Raw genomic sequence first — 21,589 nt, 5'->3', positions numbered from 1 at the left:
TTTTCTAGAGGAATAAGAAATGACAAGGAGAACAACACTTTAATTGAACATTCAGTCTTTATTTAAAGAGAGGGAAAGAGAGAAAAAAAACAACCATACAATCTAGAAATATAAAGTAGCCAATTGAGGGGGGCAAAGAAACACCACTGCCAACACAGCAAATGCCAACAAATATAATTTGAAAAGTAATTTTTTGAAACCCTAAATAAACTACAGCATCCCCCTGAAAATGTGCCTATATCCCACCCTCCCACTAATTCCCTTCTATTTACCACACTCCTCATGCCGATTCCATCCAAAGCAACTGATCCAGCCTTCTGGTTCCTTGCTCTGCTCCTTTTTATACCGAAAAACTCATCTCACAAAAACAAAACAGGCACCTGGATCCCTTCTGCGCGCGCATCATTTGGGCTCCAAAAAAAAAAGAAAAAAGAATTTGGTTCTAGAGAAGCCAATTACGACGTCACGTATCCTTTAACTGTGGTTTGGTGGGGGGGATGCGGGGCTGGGGTTGGGATCCTCTCCTATGGTTCCCGCTCCCGGTAAATTGATCCCGCTCCATGTATGTATCCATCCTTATCCTAAGCCTAATTCTGCTCCTGATCCTGAACTGATCCAATGATCCGGCTCCAAGGATCGGGACACAGTGAGCCCCTCCTCCAATCCAAACCTTTAAATACCAGCAAAATCAAAAAGAGGGAGGTAACAAGTTAGAATCACAGCTAAATAAAGAGCCATCATTTTAAAGCTTCAATAAATTGATCATAGGAGCGGTATTTGTTTATTTTTTTGTTTTTGTTTTTTTGTTGTAAATGACAAAAAGGATACCAGACTATGATATGCTCCGGAAGAAATTTAAAGCACCTCCTAAAACACATTCAATTGTGCTTATTCACTGGAAAAACAAGCAAAACTAACCTAGAGAAAAACACACTTTCTCTTGACAAAATCACATTTTACATGAGAACAACTGAACATTGCAAGCCTTTGGCTTGTCTAGTAATAAGTCTACATGGGAGATCAATAGTGGTGAATCCCAGTACATTTTGGACAACAGGAAAAAAAGTAATGTTTTTGGATTTAGAAACGAAACACCAAAAAAACAATGCTGTCTTAATGTACGCACAAGCATTGCAACATCCAGACAGTACACATGCATGCTTAGCAGCACATGACCAGTGAGAAAAGGTAAATTAAACAGGGAAGGGGAGTGTTGTGAAGAGGGGAAGAATGGCAAAGCAAAACTAATGTGTTACTGAACTAAGACAATCCAGAGTACTGGATGTCTGTTGAAAAACAACAACTGCCTTTTTAAAGGTGACTAAAGCCGCTTGCCGTCATACCATTGCCTCCTTAAATGAAATGCCTGCTCCTCCTCCTCCAAATATCCTAATATGAATGAACTGTGCTTCAAAATCCTTTATTCCAAAGCTTTCTTTAATCCTGCTCTTCTGTTGTCTATAGAAAGACATGAAAAGGTAAAAGTAGAACAGTTTTCCAACAAAATAATATCCCACCCCAGAAAAAGCCAATGAAGCATTGTTAAAAAAATAAAACAGTAGCAGTTAATCCATCCCACATACAGCTATTTAAAGCATTTCAACATTTCCCTCATGTCAAATAGAGTACAAGGGATGAAGTATGAAGATCCAGTTAAAATGGGAATGCAGGACAAACACACAACAGGGTCATGAGATAGGGGACAGCGACAAAAAAAAAAAAGGATCGACGGGAGGAAAGGAGAGAAAGGGAAACATTCACTTAGCTACACATAGCTGTCATTAGCAAAATGACAGTCAAGTCATAAAAAATAAACAAACCAAAGATGAGAGATAGCGAACTGGGGGAAATGGAGAGACGAAACAAGTCAAGAGAGCAATGAGGTACAACAGTGGGTCCAATAGAGGGCGACACAGGGTGTATATGATTGTGGCCAGCCAACTAGCTGGAATGTGGATGTTTAGGTGCGGGAACGGGAGCGGCTGTGGCGGGGCGAGTATCGTGGTGATCCTCGGCTGCGGCGTGGAGAGTAGCTGCGACTGCGGCTGTTGCTCCTGCTGCGACTCCTGCTGCGGCTGCGAGAGCGCGAGCGCCCGTAACTGGGGCTGCGCGGGCCGTCCACCTTTACGCGAATGTAAGCCGTCTCCCCCTGAGAAACACATAACGGCACACTTTCTAACGAAGAACTACCAGATGTTGGGTTACTGCTAATTCATGGCTCACTTGGCGAATCTAATAAAGATCGTTTTTTTAGATTTAGCGCTACACCAAATTACAGTTCCTTCTATATTTAATGCAGCCCACTGACAAAATCACTTACATTCAAAAGATCCATTCCATGGATCCTCCTAGTCCATGTGGCTCCATCATGGGTCTCTGACATCAAGCTTACCTTGATGTTCCCAAATCCTTAAGCTATGCCCTGTCCTGTCCTTTCCAATGGCGGTCTATGTTTATGAACTCACACCTACCTCATGTGACCGGAACTTAGTGTTATCCAGCTTTCGAACGGCGTAGGTCATGTCTTCTTTGCGCACAAACTCCACAACGCCGGTGCCATCCCGGAAAACGTCAGCATAACATACATCACCTGCTTCACGCATGTGATCCTTAAGGTCCTGCCAGCTGCCACTAGGAGGAAGTCCTGAAAAAAAAAGACAATCATAACCATTAACTAAGTAGATCAATATCTTTTCACGAGCAACACAACAATCATAATGCAAGTAACTGACTTCAGTACTGAAAGTGAACCGTTCGAGGAAGGAGGACAGGAAAACTTTGTTCCTGTGCAACCGGGTTTGTTTGATGGCGTAGTTCAGTTACTTTTGGATATGAATGCTTTTTAGTGAGTGATCGACCGAAATGGGTTATTTGGACAATTTCAGTATCTTAAAGGGGTGGTTGCATGCGATTTCACTTTTTTAACTTTAGTTAGTGTGTAATGTTGCTGCTTGAGCATAAACAGTATCTTACAGCAGTAGTAGATTAAGTATCTTACAGTAAAGTTACAGCGCTGAAAGTTCAATGCAAACGGAGATATTGTCTTTTAAAGTTATGGCTGTTTATTGCCTACAAAAACGGCTGGTTTGGACTACAACGAGCTTCTTCACGGGTTGGTGAAATCATAAACCCTTGCTATTAACAGAAACACTGCCCCAGATGTGACTTCTGCCCGTAATGCTAAGGGGCGTGGCGTTTCCGGACAACCTGTGCTTGGCACTTCAGCCAATAAAAATACATGAAATTACATTTGGCCATCTAACCAATCGAAGACCATTGCGTTTTTCGAAGGTATGGGCTTCATAGAAGCAGGAACCAAACGAGCCTATCAAAGGACAGTGGAGACAGCGAGGTGGAATAAAGGTAAAATATAAGAAAAATATGGAGTAAAAAAAAAAAGAAGTATTAAGACATGTTATACTGCGCCCAATAAACACAACCAAGCCTAGAAAAAAAACACGGAACCCCCACTTTAAGGCAGGCATACACTGTGTAGAGCTGTCAAAATTGCTCAAAAATGACATTCAAATGATTATTTTATAATAATTATTATTATAAAAACAAATATTTGAACTATTCATACATCTGATTGTGCATTTTGCATTACGTCATTAACAGGAGAAATAATACAGAGACATAACTACTTGTATAGCTAGTCTATTTATTTTAAACATATTTGACAACGTATTACTTACACAAAAACAAGTAAATCAACTAGATGAAGCTGTTCTCTGCGGGTACATGAGCGATGAATGCCGCTGACGGTCTGGAGCTCACATCATAATGGCCCAGACTGCAGACCTCACTCTCTCTCGCCCTCACCCTCACCCTCTCTGCGCATAACGGTTTAAATGAACAAATTTTGAGTGCTGATCAAGAGTTTTGTGCAAGTAATTTAAGATCGCGACTCTTGTCCCAAATATAGCAGGCTTCATTCAGTATTTGAAACAAATATTATTAATATTAATTTAAGTTTTACAGCATATTGAACGCTCCGAGCGAGCTGCGCTAAACATGGACCTTTTTAACGTGCTCTTAACATGCTCTGCCCGTCTTTTAATTCCTCGAACATACTATATCATCAACGATTTCCACGTGAGTGAAAAAAATAACGTCTGCGAGTTTTTACGACAGCAAAAAAATCGGGCCGTGTACACCCAGCTTTAGAGAACTGATATAAAAAATGTATTGTAGAATTTCTACCTTAGTGTGTTGAACTGATAATTTCTCTTTTGTGTTTTAAACACACAAATCTACTAAATACAGAAAAACAATACATTAAAAAATATATAATAACAATCTATGACAAAAATACTATAAACTAGATGGTGGATAAACTAGATTAGCACTTCAGCAGCAAAACTTACTCTAGAGAAACCATGAGTGCATAATAATTGTATAAAATCTAAACATTTAATGGGGAAAAAAAACATTTAGTGACAGCCCACTGTCAGTGAGGTGTGTGTGTGTGTGTCGGTGAGATGCGTGGTGGACCAAGTCACTGTGAGGCAAGAGAGGGGGGACTGAAAATGTTTCTAAACTTAACGCATTTTTTTTTGCCCGTTTGCGTTTTTAGTGTTTTATTACTTACACAATTAAGTATATATAATTATATTATTGATATATAGTGTAGAGTAAAATAAAAAGCTGACCAGTTATTTTTTTTAAATTTATTTATATTGTCAATGTCATCTATTTATAAGGTTTTGCATGCTGACCAAAAATATATATATTTTTTAATTATATTTTTGTTTATTGACAAACATTATCTTTAAAAAACGTTGACTTTGCATTCAGTCAGCAGAGCCAAATATTATATTTCAGTTCTAGATTTTACTATGGATATTTACTTTATGTATTCTATTTATATTAATAATATTCTACTCTATTAATATTGCTTTTATTAGTAATAAATAGATCTACCTCATTTTTAATAAGTTCACCAGTTTGGGAAGTGTTTGTCATGTTTTGACAATAAAGGATAGTTTTAAACCACAGTTAACTGTCTGTTTTCTACATCTTTCACTTAGGATCAATAATATGCTTTTAAACATTAAAGAAATAAAGATTTTACATTTATAAATTATCATTTTGTGATAATTTTTTGGGGTCATAATCACCCAGCCCTAGGTAGAAGATTGGAAAAACACGGGTCGCCTAGAACGCGGCAGAATTCCAGCAAGATTAAGTAATTTTATCTGATTACTTTTATCCGATTTGGATTAGTCCTGTCTGACCGATACCTGATCCGGCAAATAATGCCAGTATCAGAGCCGAATATCGATACAGAGTATCAGATCAACACATCCCTAATTTTTATAAACTGATATAATTTCTTAATCCCAAGAATTGATCTTTTAGGTCTACGTTGTTTTCAGGTGATGAATGAACAGAACATCCAATGCACAAAATCGCAATGCACTTTATGCTTTGTTATTTTTGATATGAAACAATGTCTCAGATTTCACATTTAGTCCATTTTATCATGAAATTCAAACAATAAATACCGTTTTGGCACTCTTTAATGTGGCATCATAGATCGCTGTAGCGTCTCGGTTCAAGCGAAGCCACAGCGCGGAGCGAACGTGAACTGTTCATCTCTTCAGCTTTACTACTAGTTACAGCATGAAACAAACATGAATGAACATCAGAAGGTATGTTGAAATACAGTACAACTTACCAAAAATCATGTCTCAGCCACCATTTAAACGTTTATATTTCAAAAGACGAATTGGAGTAGAAACAATTGTTATTATTAAGTTAGTATTATTCCTTAAGTGTTTGTAAACAAATCAGTTCATTTTAACCTTCAATATTATAGTAATGTAGAATCAACTGACTGTATAGTTACATTAGAGATTTTTTTCCTTTAGAAAATTTACCATGTACTGTACCTGATATACATTTACCTTAGGGATGCACGATATTGGATTTTTGCCGATATCCGATATGCCGATACCGATATATGTTTATTTTTTCCCTTTGTTTGGAAACAACACCATTTTGAGCAAAAACTATTTTTTTTCATTCTGGTTTAAGATTTCTGAGGTATCCTTACTAAAAGGATTCTTGTTGAAGATAAATAAATGTTAATAAAGTTCTTTTTATGATAAGAGTATATTAAAACTCTGAAAATAACAATAATAAAGTCAGTCATTTTTCACCCCAGATGCAGCTGTAACCTTAATATTGTATTTTTGGATTTAACGTTTGTGCACATGAAGTGGGGGTGGCATGACATCCATTGATGCTGTCTTTTAATTCTACAATTATTGTAGAGCTCCTTGGATTATTTTTCATCATCCATTTCGTAAAATTTTATTACAGATTAATACACTGTATATAAAAGTATTTAATTTACAAGTGTCATGCTTGTGATTTATGACATCATTACTGATTTGTTTATTCAGAACAAGAAGTAACTTCAATTTATTTGTGTAGTCTACTTTTCATTGTATTACTGTAACAACAGCGCCCCCACTACATGTATAAATATATAGCGGACTAGCTGGAGGGCACTAGGACCTGGAGGAGCTTCTGCTGCTGTGGAGGCTGCCGCATGCGCTAGAGAGTGGGGAGACGCGATTGGGCTTGTTTTGGGCTAGTTTTGTTGTGAAAACGTGGCAAATCTGCTGCTGACGGTCACGTCCTTCTGTAGGTGCATTTAGATATTCAAGGCAGCATTTAAAAACAGTCAATATAAATCACTGTAAATGCAATGTATTTTCTTGTTTTCACTTGAAGAATGACTGCAGTGCTGACATGGTCTTATCGCTGTAGCACTCCTTGCACACGTGAGTTATTGCAGGCGCATATCAACACGGTATCATATCGGCAAGGCATATCGGCATAATGTTTTCATATCGGCCGATGCCGATTTTTATATTTTAAGCGTTTATCGGCCGATTCCGATGTCGTGCCGATAATATCGTGCATCCCTAATTTACCTGATATATATCCAAATGAATCTATATCGAATTTGAAAGCTTGGGTATCGAATTGTGAAATGTGTCAAAACCCAGCCCTAGTAAACACTGTAACCAAGTGCCGAAATTTTGACCACTGGGAATAATCAAAGATCAGGTAAAGCTCATTTTAAATACAGTACACAGTAAATATGACATAGCAGCAAACTAAACGGATTTATCATTAAATCAAGGATTTAAAGTTGCCTGCTCTTGCATCTCTCCAGTGACAGCCAAACTCTCCTGTCCGCATCCAATTCACACGGCTTGGATCCTTCACACAAATGGACCATCACGCACAGTACACACATTTTATACAGGCTATGCACACAAGATCATCCATCAGCAGGATTTCCAGAGGTTTGGGCATTAAATGTTCCAAATGTTTTTTTTAAATGCACATTTGCTGAATTCCTACAGTATATGAAACAGCATTTGTCTTTCAATTATTACACAGAACTGTTAAAACTGAGACAGCAAACTATTGAAGATCTTCTGGGCTGTGGAAATAAATCCAGCACTTATTGGCCAAACAGAAAAAAAATATCTTGGCAATATTTCAATTGAACACTAAAACTTTTATGTTTTAGTAGTTTTCTAAACTGTGCAAGTCTCCTTTGAAAAGGTGGTCTGGGACAGTTCATCGTTTCCTAAACCTGTGTGCTCGCTCACTGACTTTCCTGACAAGCAGGACTGACACTGCAAACAAAGAGAACGAATCTCTAATTTCTGCTCGCTTTGCACATCCTTTTTATTTGCAGTACATGCATGGCACATAGTTGCAAGTACCATTATATATTGTTAACGCCTTGGATGCAAAATCTAAAGTACCACAATTTGGGATAAAAAATACAATGTGAAGTCCAGAGGGTGCAAGGTGAGCAATCAAATTCAAGTTCGGACCAAGCAATCGAACCAAGTGTGAAAGCATCCTAAGTTGCATGACAAAGATGTCCTGCCCATTTCCTCACCTGACACTATGACCCTGTACTCAGAACGCCTGGACGGAGGGCCATATCTGCCTCTGGGAGCTCCAACACCACCACCACCACCACCTCCACCTCTTCCACCCCCCCTGCCACTTCTTGGGAACTCCACTCGAAGTCGATAGCCGTCATAGTCATAGCCATCTCGTCCATAAACAGCATCCTCTGCATCTCTACAGAAATAGTGGACAGAAAGGTGATGCCCAATCAATCACACGCAAGAAGATCGGTGCGCATGCGCAGAAATACTCCCAAGATCAAAACATGATAGCACATTTGAAAATGGCATTACAAGCAAAATTGACAGCAGTTCTATTAAAATACACTGAGTTCTTGAACGTTTTGCATATTTCTCAGAATTCTGGTTTAGCTGACAGATACATTACTTAACCTTCCCTACTTCCGTTGAAAGTTATGACCTGACTGACAAGTTCGCGCGCTTTATACAAGTCCTTAATTTAAAAGACTAGTGTTTGCGCATAAATAAACCGTATATAACGCATATAATGTGATAAAGACTGCATCGTGTTGTAGAATTCATAGACATGTTAGATCCAGGCCAAGCTGGGTTTGCATGTTGACGTTACGTTACGTTACCTCGGGTCCTCGAACTCCACGAAAGCAAACGGTGGACCTCCTCTTCTGTTTTTCAGATCGATATCCCGAATGGCTCCGTATTTATAAAACACATCCTCTACGTCCTTGGTGCGAATGTCGGGAGGTAAATTACCCACATAAATCCGACAGTCGTTGTTCCCTGCAGGCCCTCTGATTACACCGCCCGACATGTTTAGGCAGAAGTTAGACAGAAGACGTGGATAATTTATCCGTCAGGTGATATTAAAGAAATCCGTTAGCGCTACTGGATCTATATATGCTCACCAACTGAAGCTACAAATTAGCTTCAAAGTATTAGTTTTCACATTAAAAAAAAAACAAAAAAACAAGAAGATTCCTCACAATATGGCGCCGTCCTTTCCTCCCTCAGCACAAGCTCGCGACTGCGCGGAGGCCGGGCGACGCACCGCGGAAGGATACGCGCCTGGCAGTACTTCGGCATATCTAGATCTAAACAAGTGCTGCTGATTATTTTACACTGCGTTTAATTGCAATAACTAAGCGAATTTGATCGACCTCACAGTTAGTTTATCAGCCAACTCATTCTTACTAATCTAAGTTTGGAATTATTATCATTTTCACTTTATTCACCTTAATGTTCCGGTATGACGCAAATCAGAAATTTTATCATTTTGTGTGGTTATTCAATTCTGTTTTGAGTTGTAATGCTGCCTTCACGTGCTCTCGGAATTATCGCTAAAAACGAGTTACTGAGGTAAAAAGTGCAACTGTGTATTAAGAACTTATAAGAATATTTTAAAAAGAAATAGATATCTTTCTGTATGATTAACAGCTTTATGGACATAATCATGGGAATATTCTGGCAAAGTAACATAAAAACATGACATCATTTCTGTGTGAATACTGGAATACATAATGAAACACTTTCACTCGGTTCTATTGCTGCTTCTTAATTATGTCGTTCAGGAGTTTTCAGTCTTTTAGATGCCACGGACCCCCAAATATGACCATCCTAAAGTAAGGGACCCCAATCCTTAAATTGAAAAAGCAGCTATATATTTTCTTGGAATTATTTTTACATGTTAGGCCTATTTGTAAAATATTTCGTATTTTTTCCCTACTCACTTTAGTAGCCTTCTAAACTTAATTGTAATGTAATTTTTATTAATTCTTTCAAAATCTAATTATGTATTTAGTTTGAAGGGGGTGGATTAATAAGACAAAATCATCAAAGTTTTGAATAATTTTGAGTTTTAAAACTTATTCATACTTTCTGGTCTGGCTTTCTTAAACCAAATTCAAAGTTTTGACAAACTTTTAAAATCGAATTATGTATTTAGTTTGAAGGGGTGGATTTACACCCCTCTTATATTATATAATGAATTGGAACTCAGTTTTCTTAAAACCAGTGTATCTATTCTGTTATTTCTGTTACAGGCCATATCTGAGGTGACTGAGGGTCTGGCCCATGACAGGAATGCAGTTTACTCATTTAGCCTCTCTTTCAGAGAATTAACATGTACTTGTTATTAATCTTTTTTTTATGTATTATTTCAACCAAATTAATCAAGAGTTTTTTGTAGAAAGAGAATAGTCAGTTTGAACTTTATTCTGCTCTTCTCATCATAGCTGTATGAGACATGCAAGAAAACGCATTACATGCATCCACCATCGCATTAGCATACTTATGATTTATAGCACAATTTGTCACCATGTTAAGCTATGACAGTGAATCGTGTAGAAGTTTGTATCAGTGCTGTGAAGTCCTGATAAAACTCAGCCTTGAAGGGAAAAGATATGGCCTGTTTTATCGAATTGTGCTTGCAGTAGTTGTTCATTACTATTTATAATAATTAGGCATGTGACTATGACAAAAGGAACAGTCTCCAGGAGAATTCAAGGGCATCCCAATCCAAAATGGATTGCTAACACATACTGTGCAGCGATAGAAACCAAAAATTCCTCTCAGACAGAATCGACCATGTCATCCTTAAAATGTTCAGTGCAGCTGCCTTTGTAAATTTAAGCAGCACCAATTTTTTGCTGCTAGAGTATTAGTCTCATAAATAAGAATGAAATATACACCACACACATCATCTTTTAATGACTCTGTGTGTTTTTAAACATGCCACAGAAGTGCAGCCGTTAGTATGTGTATCTATCGTGGTTTCTCAGTCACTTTTGGCTTGTTTATCTGCTCGCCTTTTCTTGGTTTCACTCACAATTTTCAGTAGCGAGAGTACAATTGGTACACACATGGGTAGAAAAAGAGGAATGTAGATGGCAAATTTCTGATCGTCTGGAAAATAAAGAAGATGCAAAAGAGAGGGGTCGAAAAAGGCCCTCTCCGAAGCCAAAATAGCTTCCCTGCTATACTGGAGCGCAAAAGCCAAGTTCCCAGCCTCTAGCTCAGCGACAGCAGACTGGAGCGACGACACTGCACTGGAAACCTGTATAGAAACAATAGCAAAATTGCATATTTTCCTATTCCTACCATTGAGGACAAAACGTTACGGCGGAATGATTTCATTACGCGAAGAGCCATAAACATCTGGACCTCCCACCTGCTGTGCAATGTTGTCATTGATGACGATGTTTCCAATCTGGTCGAGGAGCTGAGCCAGCGAGGTGATGGTGGTGCTGGCGGTGGCGATGTTCTCCACACTGCGGCTCCACAGGAGTCGGTCCAGCTCCCAGTCAGCCAGTCCGGCGCTGCCTGGACTCTGAAGCACAAAGCCTGCTGGAGGACGAGTACGCTGCACTCCCAGCATGAGCCTGAAAACACGGCGAGGGACAGAGGGAATTGAAATGTGAAAGTGAAATGGCAAACCAGGCATTTTAACCTAAATTTGTGAAAGTCAAATGGTCAAGTACTAACCGTAACTGTGCCAAGAACACACCCATCACTTTAGCCATATTGATGGTAATATCGACGGGACGTTCTGTTTCAGGTCCGTACATTTCATTTACATTGTACACCTGAGGACGTAGATAAGATGATCAACTTTGAAATATAGGCTTGTTTACAACATCCAGCACATTTACAAACAATATTTACACAGAAAAATACAAAAGAACACAATGTTTAAAGTCACCATGATGAAATCAAGATGGACAATTTGTATTTTTAATGGAATATTGCAGTGCTTATTATAATTTATCCACGCACATATATATATTTTTTTTTTTTTTTTTTTTAATTATGCGTCCTCATTATCCTTAAATAAAATAAAAAAAAATTCCCCTCACTCTTGCAGCAACATCTCATCTCTCTTCTCTAAAGACATGCTTAATGGCATGAGGGCTGGACAACCTGTCACCCACATGAGATTGACCAATAGCAAACCACATCCATCCATCCATTTTGTCCCAGTGGACAAAAATCAAGACCTGCCTTACATTTTTCTTGTTCGAGAAGCCACTTCACTCGTATATTGACTCATTACAATAAGGAAGAAAAGACAACTGCAACTTCTGTCGTATGCCTACTTTAAATGGTTCATGAAATGGGAAATCAATTTCCTTGATATTAAAAAACAAACAAACATACTTCTACTACTGAAACAAGACTTCATTCACCACAATGGAACGCATTTTACACTGACTGAATCATTTCCTATCACCTATATAGTGCACTGTGACATGTAAAAAATAGTAAGTGTGTAAACAAATGACCGATTTCAGACGCAGCTTCAGCATTTATTTATAGAGTAGGCTTGTCTGGCTATCAGTTGAACATTGGTCTGGGGAGTCTGCTCTATATTTTATACTGCACATGAGGCGTGATCAACCAGCATAATTCAAATTATTCCGTATGCAATTGGATAGTCCTTCAACCAATCAGACCACAAGAGGCATGATCAACGGGCAACGACCCATCGCTTCTCTGTCCGTCATTTTGTAAAACCCGCCAATAGCGTGCCAGGTAGATTAGCCAGTCTGTGATTGGTTCTTACAAAAAAAGTGTAACAGAAGCAGTAGATATTAATGTACAGGTTTCCAGACTGAGCTGTAGGGTGCAGAGTAGGGTGCAGGACGCTATAGATTCGAGAGAGCATTTGATTGGACAGAAAAAAAGGGCAAAGTAATGTCATTAAAATAGCTAATGCATATTGGCAGAAGTTAGAGAAGTTTTGAACGCTTATCTTCTAAAAATCTTCTGAATTTTGACATTGTTGTTGGAGCAAACTAGCTAGCTCATAGATAACATTAAGGCTAACATTCATAATAAAATACATTACATTTTGATTTCATGGGGACTTTAACCTCTAGAAGCATAACTATGTGAAAATACATTTCATGACCCCTTGAATACATCTGGACAGTACCATGATGCCACCCCAACGAGGGCTGTGAAAGGCGTTAGAGGGCACCTCCCTTTTGCCATGGTCTCTGATGAAGAGAGGAGAGTGGTGGGCATCTGGCACATATAGCAGGAAGTTCAAGACAGGGTTAGAGGAAGCAGCATTTGAACCTGTGTAAAAGACAATAACAACTTGTGTAAATGTAAATAAGCATAAAAACTGTTTTAAGATAATTTCTCATGAGTTAAAGTCCAAATCTCACCTAGTCTGGCCTCGACAGGGTTGATAACATGTGACAGACTGTCTGCATTGAGTGTATATGCAGACACACTGTTGTCAAAACGAGGGTTCACACCTAGAACCGCATAATACAGAATCTGAAAAGATAAACACAAATAGAAGCTGAGAGTTTGTGGTAGGCAATATGTCCAAAATATTATATCATGAATTACAGTAAATGATTGTGATAATATAAGGTCTCTTGCCATCTCCTGTCTCTTGCGTGATACCCAGAAATTTTAAATATTCCGATCAAATATGATTTCTGACCTGTAATGTTGCCAGAATAATAATCATACACGGTGTGTTAATAGGCCAGAGGAGAACTGGCACCCTGACTGAGTCTGGTTTCTCCCAAGGTTTATTTTTCTCCATCATGCCCTGGTGGAGTTTTGGTTCCTTGCCACTTGTCACCTTTGGCTTGGCTTGCTCAGTTGGGGACAATACAATTTCTAAGTTATTCAACTAAATATACAAATAAAATTAATTATTTATTTACTGAATTCTATAAATTATAATACTGATCTGCCAACATTGTCGCTATATGATCAATTAAAAGCTGATAACATCACTGTTTTCTCCAGAGTGACTGCCAGATATAAATTTTGTTGCAATATTGTCCTGTTTAACACTGTGAAGCTGCTTTGAAACAATCGTCATTGTAAAAGTGCTATATAAGTTGATTGATTGATCTATCATGACAATTATTTTTGCTAGAAACTCAATGGAAAACAGGAAAATGTTTATCCATTATTTAACCATGGGTAAACTATTATTTTTAATCTTTTGGTGGTGTTCGGTCATTTTTAGAATTTTTTTTACTCAGTGGAATAGTACAAAACTTGGTAAAGGTTTTGGCCCGTTTTTGGCATGTGAACACGCACGCATGCATGCAAATCATGGACATGAATCAAAAAGGTTAATGGTCCTGAAACAAATTCAAAAATGACCACAGTGGAAATGAAAAAAATTCTTACTGAAAGCTAATTTGTTGAGATATCAACCTCAAATTTGGAACACAGCTTGTTTAGATTTACAGCAAATATTTTTCATATACAATTTTTTTCTTTTGTATTTTGTGAATATAAAATAAACATTTTAATTTTGTATTTTGTGCCTTTTTCATAACCGTTTTTATTTTCTGTTAATTCATATGTATTTCTACTTTGTAAACACTGTTTTTAAAAGGTGCCATAAATAAAGCTTTCCTTCTTTTATTTAAAAGTTGATGAATGTAAAAAAAAAAAAGTTTATTCATAAGCAAGGAATGATAAATCTTGCATCATTGTAAAATGTGAAATATTTGAAGAATCTGCCCAAATAATTAAGATTATTTAATACTGTTAGGCTGCATTTATTTGATCAAAAATACAGTAAAACAAACCTTGAGAAATATTCATTTTAAAATATCTGTAACTGTTTTCTATTTTATTATGATATTTGAAATGTTATTTATTCCTGTGATGCAAAGCTGAATTTTCAGCATCATTACACCAGTCTTCGGACGCACATGATCCTTCTGAAATCATTATAATATGCTGATTTCTGACTTTAAATGATGACTGGATGAATCTCAATGCTGTTGTAAATATCCTCTGCTCTATACATTTTGCATTACTCCATGTTTACTCATTATTTAAAACCCCAAGGCAGCTCTTAACAGCAGCACAAATAAATCCATTGTGATATAAACAGTACAGCAAATTCCCTAGGGGTCAGAGGTCATACCGTCCCTGAACGTCTCACCCAGCCCTCCAACCAAACTACACTCTACTTGCTCATAGTTACCTGAGAGTCCACTGAAAAGTTGGCTATAGGGGCAAGTTTGTCCATTAAAGGCTGAATGTAGCTATAAAGGGCGCCCTCGATATCCCAGTGAAGACTATGCGACTTTGGGTCTGGGTTGAGCAGACTGAATGTGATCTCATAGCCTAAGAGAAGGCAAAATCAGATTATGAAGCTTTAAATGAGAATATACTTTTGAGAAAACCTGCTAAAATGAGAGGGAATACTCACCTGGACTGGATTTGATGGCCCTCATGCTGTCTGCCATACCCTCCTTTGTCATTTTAGTCATGCGAACGCGGTTGCTCAGAGCAGCTACAATATCCTGGTGACTGAAGGACATGGTGCTCACTACTTGCTCCACTTGCAGGTCCAGATTTGAAAGGACTTCCTTCAGACTCCCCGAACTCCACGAAGGAGCAGAACGCAGCAATGCAGTGCGCCGTTGCCCCACGTACACTTTCACATCCTGAAAGGATAAGGCCAGAATGAGCGGCGAAGGGGATTCAGTTTAGGTATTCTGTGTAAATGAATCTTACCGCTGCTAATAGGGTGGAGGATTCAGGGATCACATACACAACCACAGACCCACAAGGACTCTCAGTGAGCATGTGTAGGGATAGATCTGCCTCTATGGAGGGAAAAGCAAATGGGAATTTTTCAGTGATCCTACCAATAGATAAACAAATCTACATTTAAAAATTAGTGATGCGAATAAAAAAAAACTGAAAACCCAAACTGATCATTTTAAATAAGCTTAGAATAATTCAACAAATACTATTATTATTTTTAATAATGATGATAATAATAATAACTACCCACTTTATATTAGGTGGCCTTAACTACTATGTAATAACGTTTAAATTAATAATTTGATACGGTGCACTTGTGTACATACATGTTTTTACATTGTACTTCCATTTTAAAAATTGCATGCATGTAATTGCATCTGTAATTAATTTCTGTAGTTACATTTATAATTACAGTTGACACTTTTTCTTACACTGAACTCTACCCTTAAACTTACCCAATACCGCCACACCTGTCCCTAACTCTACCCGTATCACACCTCAATATCAGCAAAACTGTTTTTCACTATAATATAAACACAATAAAGCCCCGTTTTCACCAAAATTACCCGGAACAATTTGTACCAGGAACTTTTCTCCCCCCAGACCTGCAGCTGTCTGCGTTTCGACCGCGATAAAGTTCCGAGAAGATTAGGCAAATTAGTCCGGTGATGTAGGACTGTGCGCGACTGCTCCTCCAAATCAGTGAAGGACAGTAATCATTTTTAAGTGTACCGATTGAAAGATTTAGTGGACTGTTTACATGAGACGTTATCTAAACTGATCTGGTGTTTACATGTGATGACTTTCAATCGCAATCATTTTGTCACATGCAGTTTGTCTGCCGCATCAAAAATGTCGCCGCTGTTTTCTCCAGCAGCTGGAGTGTGTTAACTGCAGCCATAGCAACTCTTAACGGCCACAGGGACTAATACAGTATTATTTATAGCTATTTGTTGTAAAGTGTAATAATCATCTCAGAAAAAAAAATCTTCTGTCAGGCGCAGTTAAAGTAAAAACTGCCTGGGGCAATATACGCTGTGTCATTACTCCAACATTATCTTCATAACTTACGAAATGAAAAGTTTACCCCTCAGAAAAATGTACTTTCCTCTCTTGTCAACATGAGCGCGGCGCGTTCCGTCACGTCATGTAAGGACACACACTTCCAACATTATCTTCATAACTTACGAAATGAAAAGTTTACCCCTCAGAAAAATGTACTTTCCTCTCTTGTCAACATGAGCGCGGCGCGCGCCGTCACGTCATGTAAGGACACACACTTAAAAGTAATCGGTCAGGTCGTTTACATGGTGAAAACAAATTAATAACGAGTATGGAAGAGATTCAAGCTGTGCCGCTTTTGCTGGTTATGTATAGGTTTACTAAAGAGGTAATTAACAACGACAGAAAAGAGCACTAATATGCAGATTCAGCAGCATATTCAGAAAGCTTGTAAAGCTAGATTTAAAATGACAATGTATATTATTATCAGCTATTACGGACATTGAACGTGAGATGGCTGAGACGACCGCGCGCCACCAGACAGAGAGCAAGACTGATATTTACTGAACGCAGAACGAACCTCAAAAAAGACTTTTAAAAATGCCGGTTGAACTAAAATGCTGCGTGAGCTCAACCAATCAGCATGTTCAGCGCCCAAGTCCCGCCCTCGAAAGTTCCTGAACTTTGAAAAAGTACTACCTCGCGAGCAGGGCCGTTTGGAGGGGCAAATATTTAAAGTTCCTGTGGTGGAAACGGGGCTTAAGTATATTGTACATATTTTTTGATGTATAGCCCCGTTTCCACCACAGGAACTTTACCCAGGAACTAGGAACTTTGGGTGGTACTTCGTGTGTTTAGACCGCAGGAACCAGGGTCTAAATGAAGTTCCGGGTAAATATTTGCCCCTCCAAACGGCCCTGCTCGCGAGGTAGTACTTTTTCAAAGTTCAGGAACTTTCGAGGGCGGGACTTGGGCGCTGAACATGCTGATTGGTTGAGCTCACGCAGCATTTTAGTTCAACCGGCATTTTTAAAAGTCTTTTTTGAGGTTCGTTCTGCGTTCAGTAAATATCAGTCTTGCTCTCTGTCTGGTGGCGCGCGGTCGTCTCAGCCATCTCACGTTCAATGTCCGTAATAGCTGATAATAATATACATTGTCATTTTAAATCTAGCTTTACAAGCTTTCTGAATATGCTGCTGAATCTGGATATTAGTGCTCTTTTCTGTCGTTGTTAATTACCTCGTAAACCTATACATAACCAGCAAAAGCAGCACAGCTTGAATCTCTTCCATACTCGTTATAAATTTTTTTTCACCATGTAAACGACCTGACCGATTACTTTTATGTGTGCATCCTTACATGATGTGACGGCGCGCGCCGCGCTCATGTTGACAAGAGAGGAAAGTACATTTTTCTGAGGGGTAAACTTTTCATTTCGTAAGTTATGAAGATAATGTTGGAGTAATGACACAGCGTATATTGCCCCAGGCAGTTTTTACTTTAACTGCGCCTGACAGAAGATTTTTTTTTCTGAGATGATTATTACACTTTACAACAAATAGCTATAAATAATACTGTATTAGTCCTGGTGGCCGTTAAGAGTTGCTATGGCTACAGTTAACACACTCCAGCTGCTGGAGAAAACAGCGGCGACATTTTTGATGCGGCAGACAAACTGCATGTGACAAAATGATTGCGATTGAAAGTCATCACATGTAAACACCAGATCAGTTTAGATAACGTCTCATGTAAACAGTCCACTAAATCTTTCAATCGGTACACTTAAAAATGATTACTGTCCTTCACTGATTTGGAGGAGCAGTCGCGCACAGTCCTACATCACCGGACTAATTTGCCTAATCTTCTCGGAACTTTATCGCGGTCGAAACGCAGACAGCTGCAGGTCTGGGGGGAGAAAAGTTCCTGTAAAAAAGTTCCTGGTACAAATTGTTCCGGGTAATTTTGGTGGAAACGGGGCTTAAGTACATAGTAGTTAAGGCCACCTAATATAAAGTAGGACCATTAAGAATAATATATATGGCAAGTGTTCTTCCTTCAATTGACATTGCGAAAACAAAATACAATTATTTGAAATATGCCATAATCTATTAATATAGCCCGATTAACATACTAAAATTGTATTAATAAATAATTAAATTAAATAAGTGATTAAGTGCAAATAAAGGAACAAATACATCTTAAACTTTTAAAATATAATGCGATGCTGTTTTTACCTATATAAAATGTTATAGTTCCACTTTATATTTTCAAACAAAACATTCTGTCCAAATTGTTGATGAACTGTGGAACCTTGTTTTCACCATGGAATAAAATAATTTAAAAGATCATTTTAACTCACAATTATGACTTTTTTTCTCACGATTGAGAGTTTACATCTCGCAATTCTTATTTTTTCCCCCTAAGAATTGTGAGACAAACTCATAATTTGCGAGTTACAAAGTCAAAATTCCGTGATATAATGTCGTGGTTCTGACCTTATTTTTCACAATTGCGAGTATATATAATGCAATTCTGACTTTATAACTTGCAATTCTGATTTTTTTCTCTCGCAACTGCAAGCTTATATTTCACAATTCAGACTCTTCTAAATTATAGTCTAATTCTGAGGGGGAAAAAGACTGACATTTGCGATATAAAGTCAGAATGAGTTTCTGTCTCAGTTCTGACTTTATAAGTCGCGATTGTAAGTTTATATCATGCAATTCTGAGAGAAAGTCAGAATTGTAAGTAGCAATTTTCATTTTTAATTCTGTGGCGGAAACAAGCTTCCATAACGAACCCCCACAACAAACGTGTTTATTTGTATACACCAAAGAAAATACTAGCAACAATAAAAACCACTCAACCTGCAGCAGTGGGCTGATTCAAGGCATCTTCCTCCATTATAGTGGCAGTGCGATATCTGGTTTCATATTTGTAACGCAAACCTGTTTTAGCTGGAGATGAGAAGGGGAAAATGTGTTTTGGATATCAGAATCTCAGTTCATTGTTTATTGTTTGTTTTATGATGAAAGGGTTCATTCCCACAAAAAATTAAATTCTGTCATTAAATTACCCATGTCCTTCCAAACCCGCAAAATGAACACAAATGAAGATATTTTTGATGAAATCCGAGAGCTTTCTGAACCATCTACAGGCAGCAGTGTCATTGCAACTTTCAAGGCCCAGAAAGATAGTAAAGACAATAGGCCATTTTAAAGAAAGTAATCCATTTGACTCCAGTGGTTCAACTTAAATGTTACGCAGCGACAAGAATACTTTTTGTATGCAAAAAAAACCACACAAAAAAACCTTGTTTACCAACAATTTATTTAACAATGTCTTCTCTTCAACGCCACTCCTATGCTATTCATGTAGTAAGAACATTGCAGCACTTCCAGGTTCTATGGCAGAACGGCAGCTCACCATTGGCTAGCTCCTGCGTCAGCATCACACACATGCGTGGTGGTGCTCACGTGAACAACATCAGCCAATGGCGAGTCGGCATTCTGTCGTAAATCCTGGAAGTGCTGCACTGTTACAATGTCAACAGTGTAGGAGTCTGATGCACACGAGACGAAATTGTTGAATAAAAATCGTTACTTTTGTTTCATTTTTGCTTCATAACATAAATGTTGAACCACTGGAGTAACATGGGCTATTTTAACGATGTCTTTACTACCTTTCTGGATCCTGAAAGTTGCAATTACGTTGCTGTCTATGGATGGTACAGAAACCTGTCAGATTTCATCAAAAAGAAGGGTTTGGAACAACATCTGGGTGAGTAATTCATGACAAAATTTTCATTTTTGGGTGAACTAACCTTATGAAGCTTCCAAACACAAATGGGTCACTTACTATCAACTTGGTGCTCCTTTTCATTGACATGACTGAGTGGAACCTTTTTCTGCTGTTCTGGGGTCAGTGTTCCCCGAGAGAAGACCACCTCGATATCTACACTTAGCTGGAGCTGTCAAGCACATGATAATGTATCATTTCTGAACTTACATTGACACAAACATGAGTCTGACTTGAGGAAGGACGCAGTGGCGGTTACCTGGAGGCTGTCGAGTTCGCTGATCTCAGAGAAAGGCAGCCAGGCGCGGTAGGTCTCTGTGGTCTTCCACCATAGCGGGATGCCCACACCAATGACGACTGCAGCGATGGCCAGAGCAGCATATCGCCCTCGCTGCTTTTCTGGTATAACCAAAGGGAACATATTAGGGAATTATGCTAAATAGGGACTATTCATTCAAACTGTGGTAAACAGGCATGTCACAACCATTCAAAAAAACATTGTGAGTAAAGCCGACACTGCCCTTTCAACATAAACCAGAGCTTAACATGACTAAGCGAGACGCTGACAGTGTCCTGCACTCATAAAGAGAAATTCATGAGAAGAATACGTGAAAAACACACAAAAAAAATCGAAAGTAAAATAAGGAAATGGTTTTGAATTCATGCACAAGACTCACCAAGCTGCAAGGCTGCCATTGCTGCGTGAAATGACCACCACAAGACCCGCGATTGGTCGATTCTATCCAATCAGATGCTAGAAGGCAGGCTTCCAATCAGAGTTAAAGATGGGCGGGTTTAGTCAGCGTTTTTCTTCCGGTATAAGTTATAAATTATGCCACTTTTAAAGGGTTATTTTACTTTCAAAATTAAAATTCTGTGATCATTTAACTTACCCTCATGTCGTTCCAAACCAGTGTATACATTTCATTCTTCGGATCACAAAAGAAGATATTTGGAAGAATGTTGGTAACCAATCAATTTATAAACCATTGATTCTCCATACTGTGCGTCGTTCCCATAGAGTGTAAAAAATAGGTCGTTCCGTGGATGATCTACAACTATTATTTTTTTTAATGGTTGTTCGAGTTTATTTTCCATATTTTCATACTGAGACAATTGAGGGAATCAAACACAACTATTTAAAAAAAAGTTTAAATATTCAGTGGTTCATAAACCTTTGAACAGGGTTATTTTTTTATAAATTCAGGATTTTTTTTTTTGTTTGTCTTGTGGACTTTATGTTAAAAAAAAAGTTAGATATATTATTCAGAACAATACTACATAAAAAATAACATGCATTTTGTATGATCCCTCTTATT

The 21,589-nt window shown here is 38.2% G+C and overlaps 2 protein-coding genes across 3 annotated transcripts; both read right to left on the bottom strand.

The window, feature by feature from the left end:
* Positions 1 to 38: 38 nt before the first annotated feature.
* On the bottom strand, positions 39 to 8,980 carry srsf1b (serine and arginine rich splicing factor 1b). Of its 2 annotated transcripts, XR_010898965.1 has the most exons (5): positions 8,549 to 8,980; positions 7,937 to 8,124; positions 2,472 to 2,644; positions 1,344 to 2,149; positions 39 to 670 (listed from the first exon to the last, which is right to left on the bottom strand). XR_010898965.1 is itself a non-coding variant. In XM_067423665.1 (4 exons), the coding sequence occupies exons 1-4, from the start codon at positions 8,737 to 8,739 to the stop codon at positions 1,961 to 1,963; spliced, it is 741 nt and encodes a 246-aa protein (XP_067279766.1). In that variant the 5' UTR covers positions 8,740 to 8,980; the 3' UTR covers positions 39 to 1,960. The 2 variants fall into 2 exon arrangements, 1 of the variants encoding a protein (XP_067279766.1); XM_067423665.1 differs by having other exon boundaries at positions 39 to 2,149.
* A 1,470-nt stretch (positions 8,981 to 10,450) lies between these two features.
* Positions 10,451 to 21,087, bottom strand: pigs (phosphatidylinositol glycan anchor biosynthesis, class S). Its single transcript, XM_067423659.1, has 12 exons — positions 20,948 to 21,087; positions 20,530 to 20,669; positions 20,331 to 20,442; positions 19,340 to 19,429; positions 15,438 to 15,529; positions 15,130 to 15,367; positions 14,902 to 15,044; positions 13,097 to 13,211; positions 12,859 to 13,004; positions 11,409 to 11,509; positions 11,095 to 11,305; positions 10,451 to 10,980 (listed from the first exon to the last, which is right to left on the bottom strand). The coding sequence occupies exons 1-12, from the start codon at positions 20,964 to 20,966 to the stop codon at positions 10,702 to 10,704; spliced, it is 1,686 nt and encodes a 561-aa protein (XP_067279760.1). The 5' UTR covers positions 20,967 to 21,087; the 3' UTR covers positions 10,451 to 10,701.
* Positions 21,088 to 21,589: the final 502 nt, after the last annotated feature.

This window comes from Pseudorasbora parva, chromosome 18, assembly GCF_024679245.1.
Source record: "Pseudorasbora parva isolate DD20220531a chromosome 18, ASM2467924v1, whole genome shotgun sequence".
Taxonomy (NCBI): Eukaryota; Metazoa; Chordata; class Actinopteri; order Cypriniformes; family Gobionidae; genus Pseudorasbora; species Pseudorasbora parva.
This window is presented reverse-complemented; position numbering and strand designations above follow the sequence as displayed.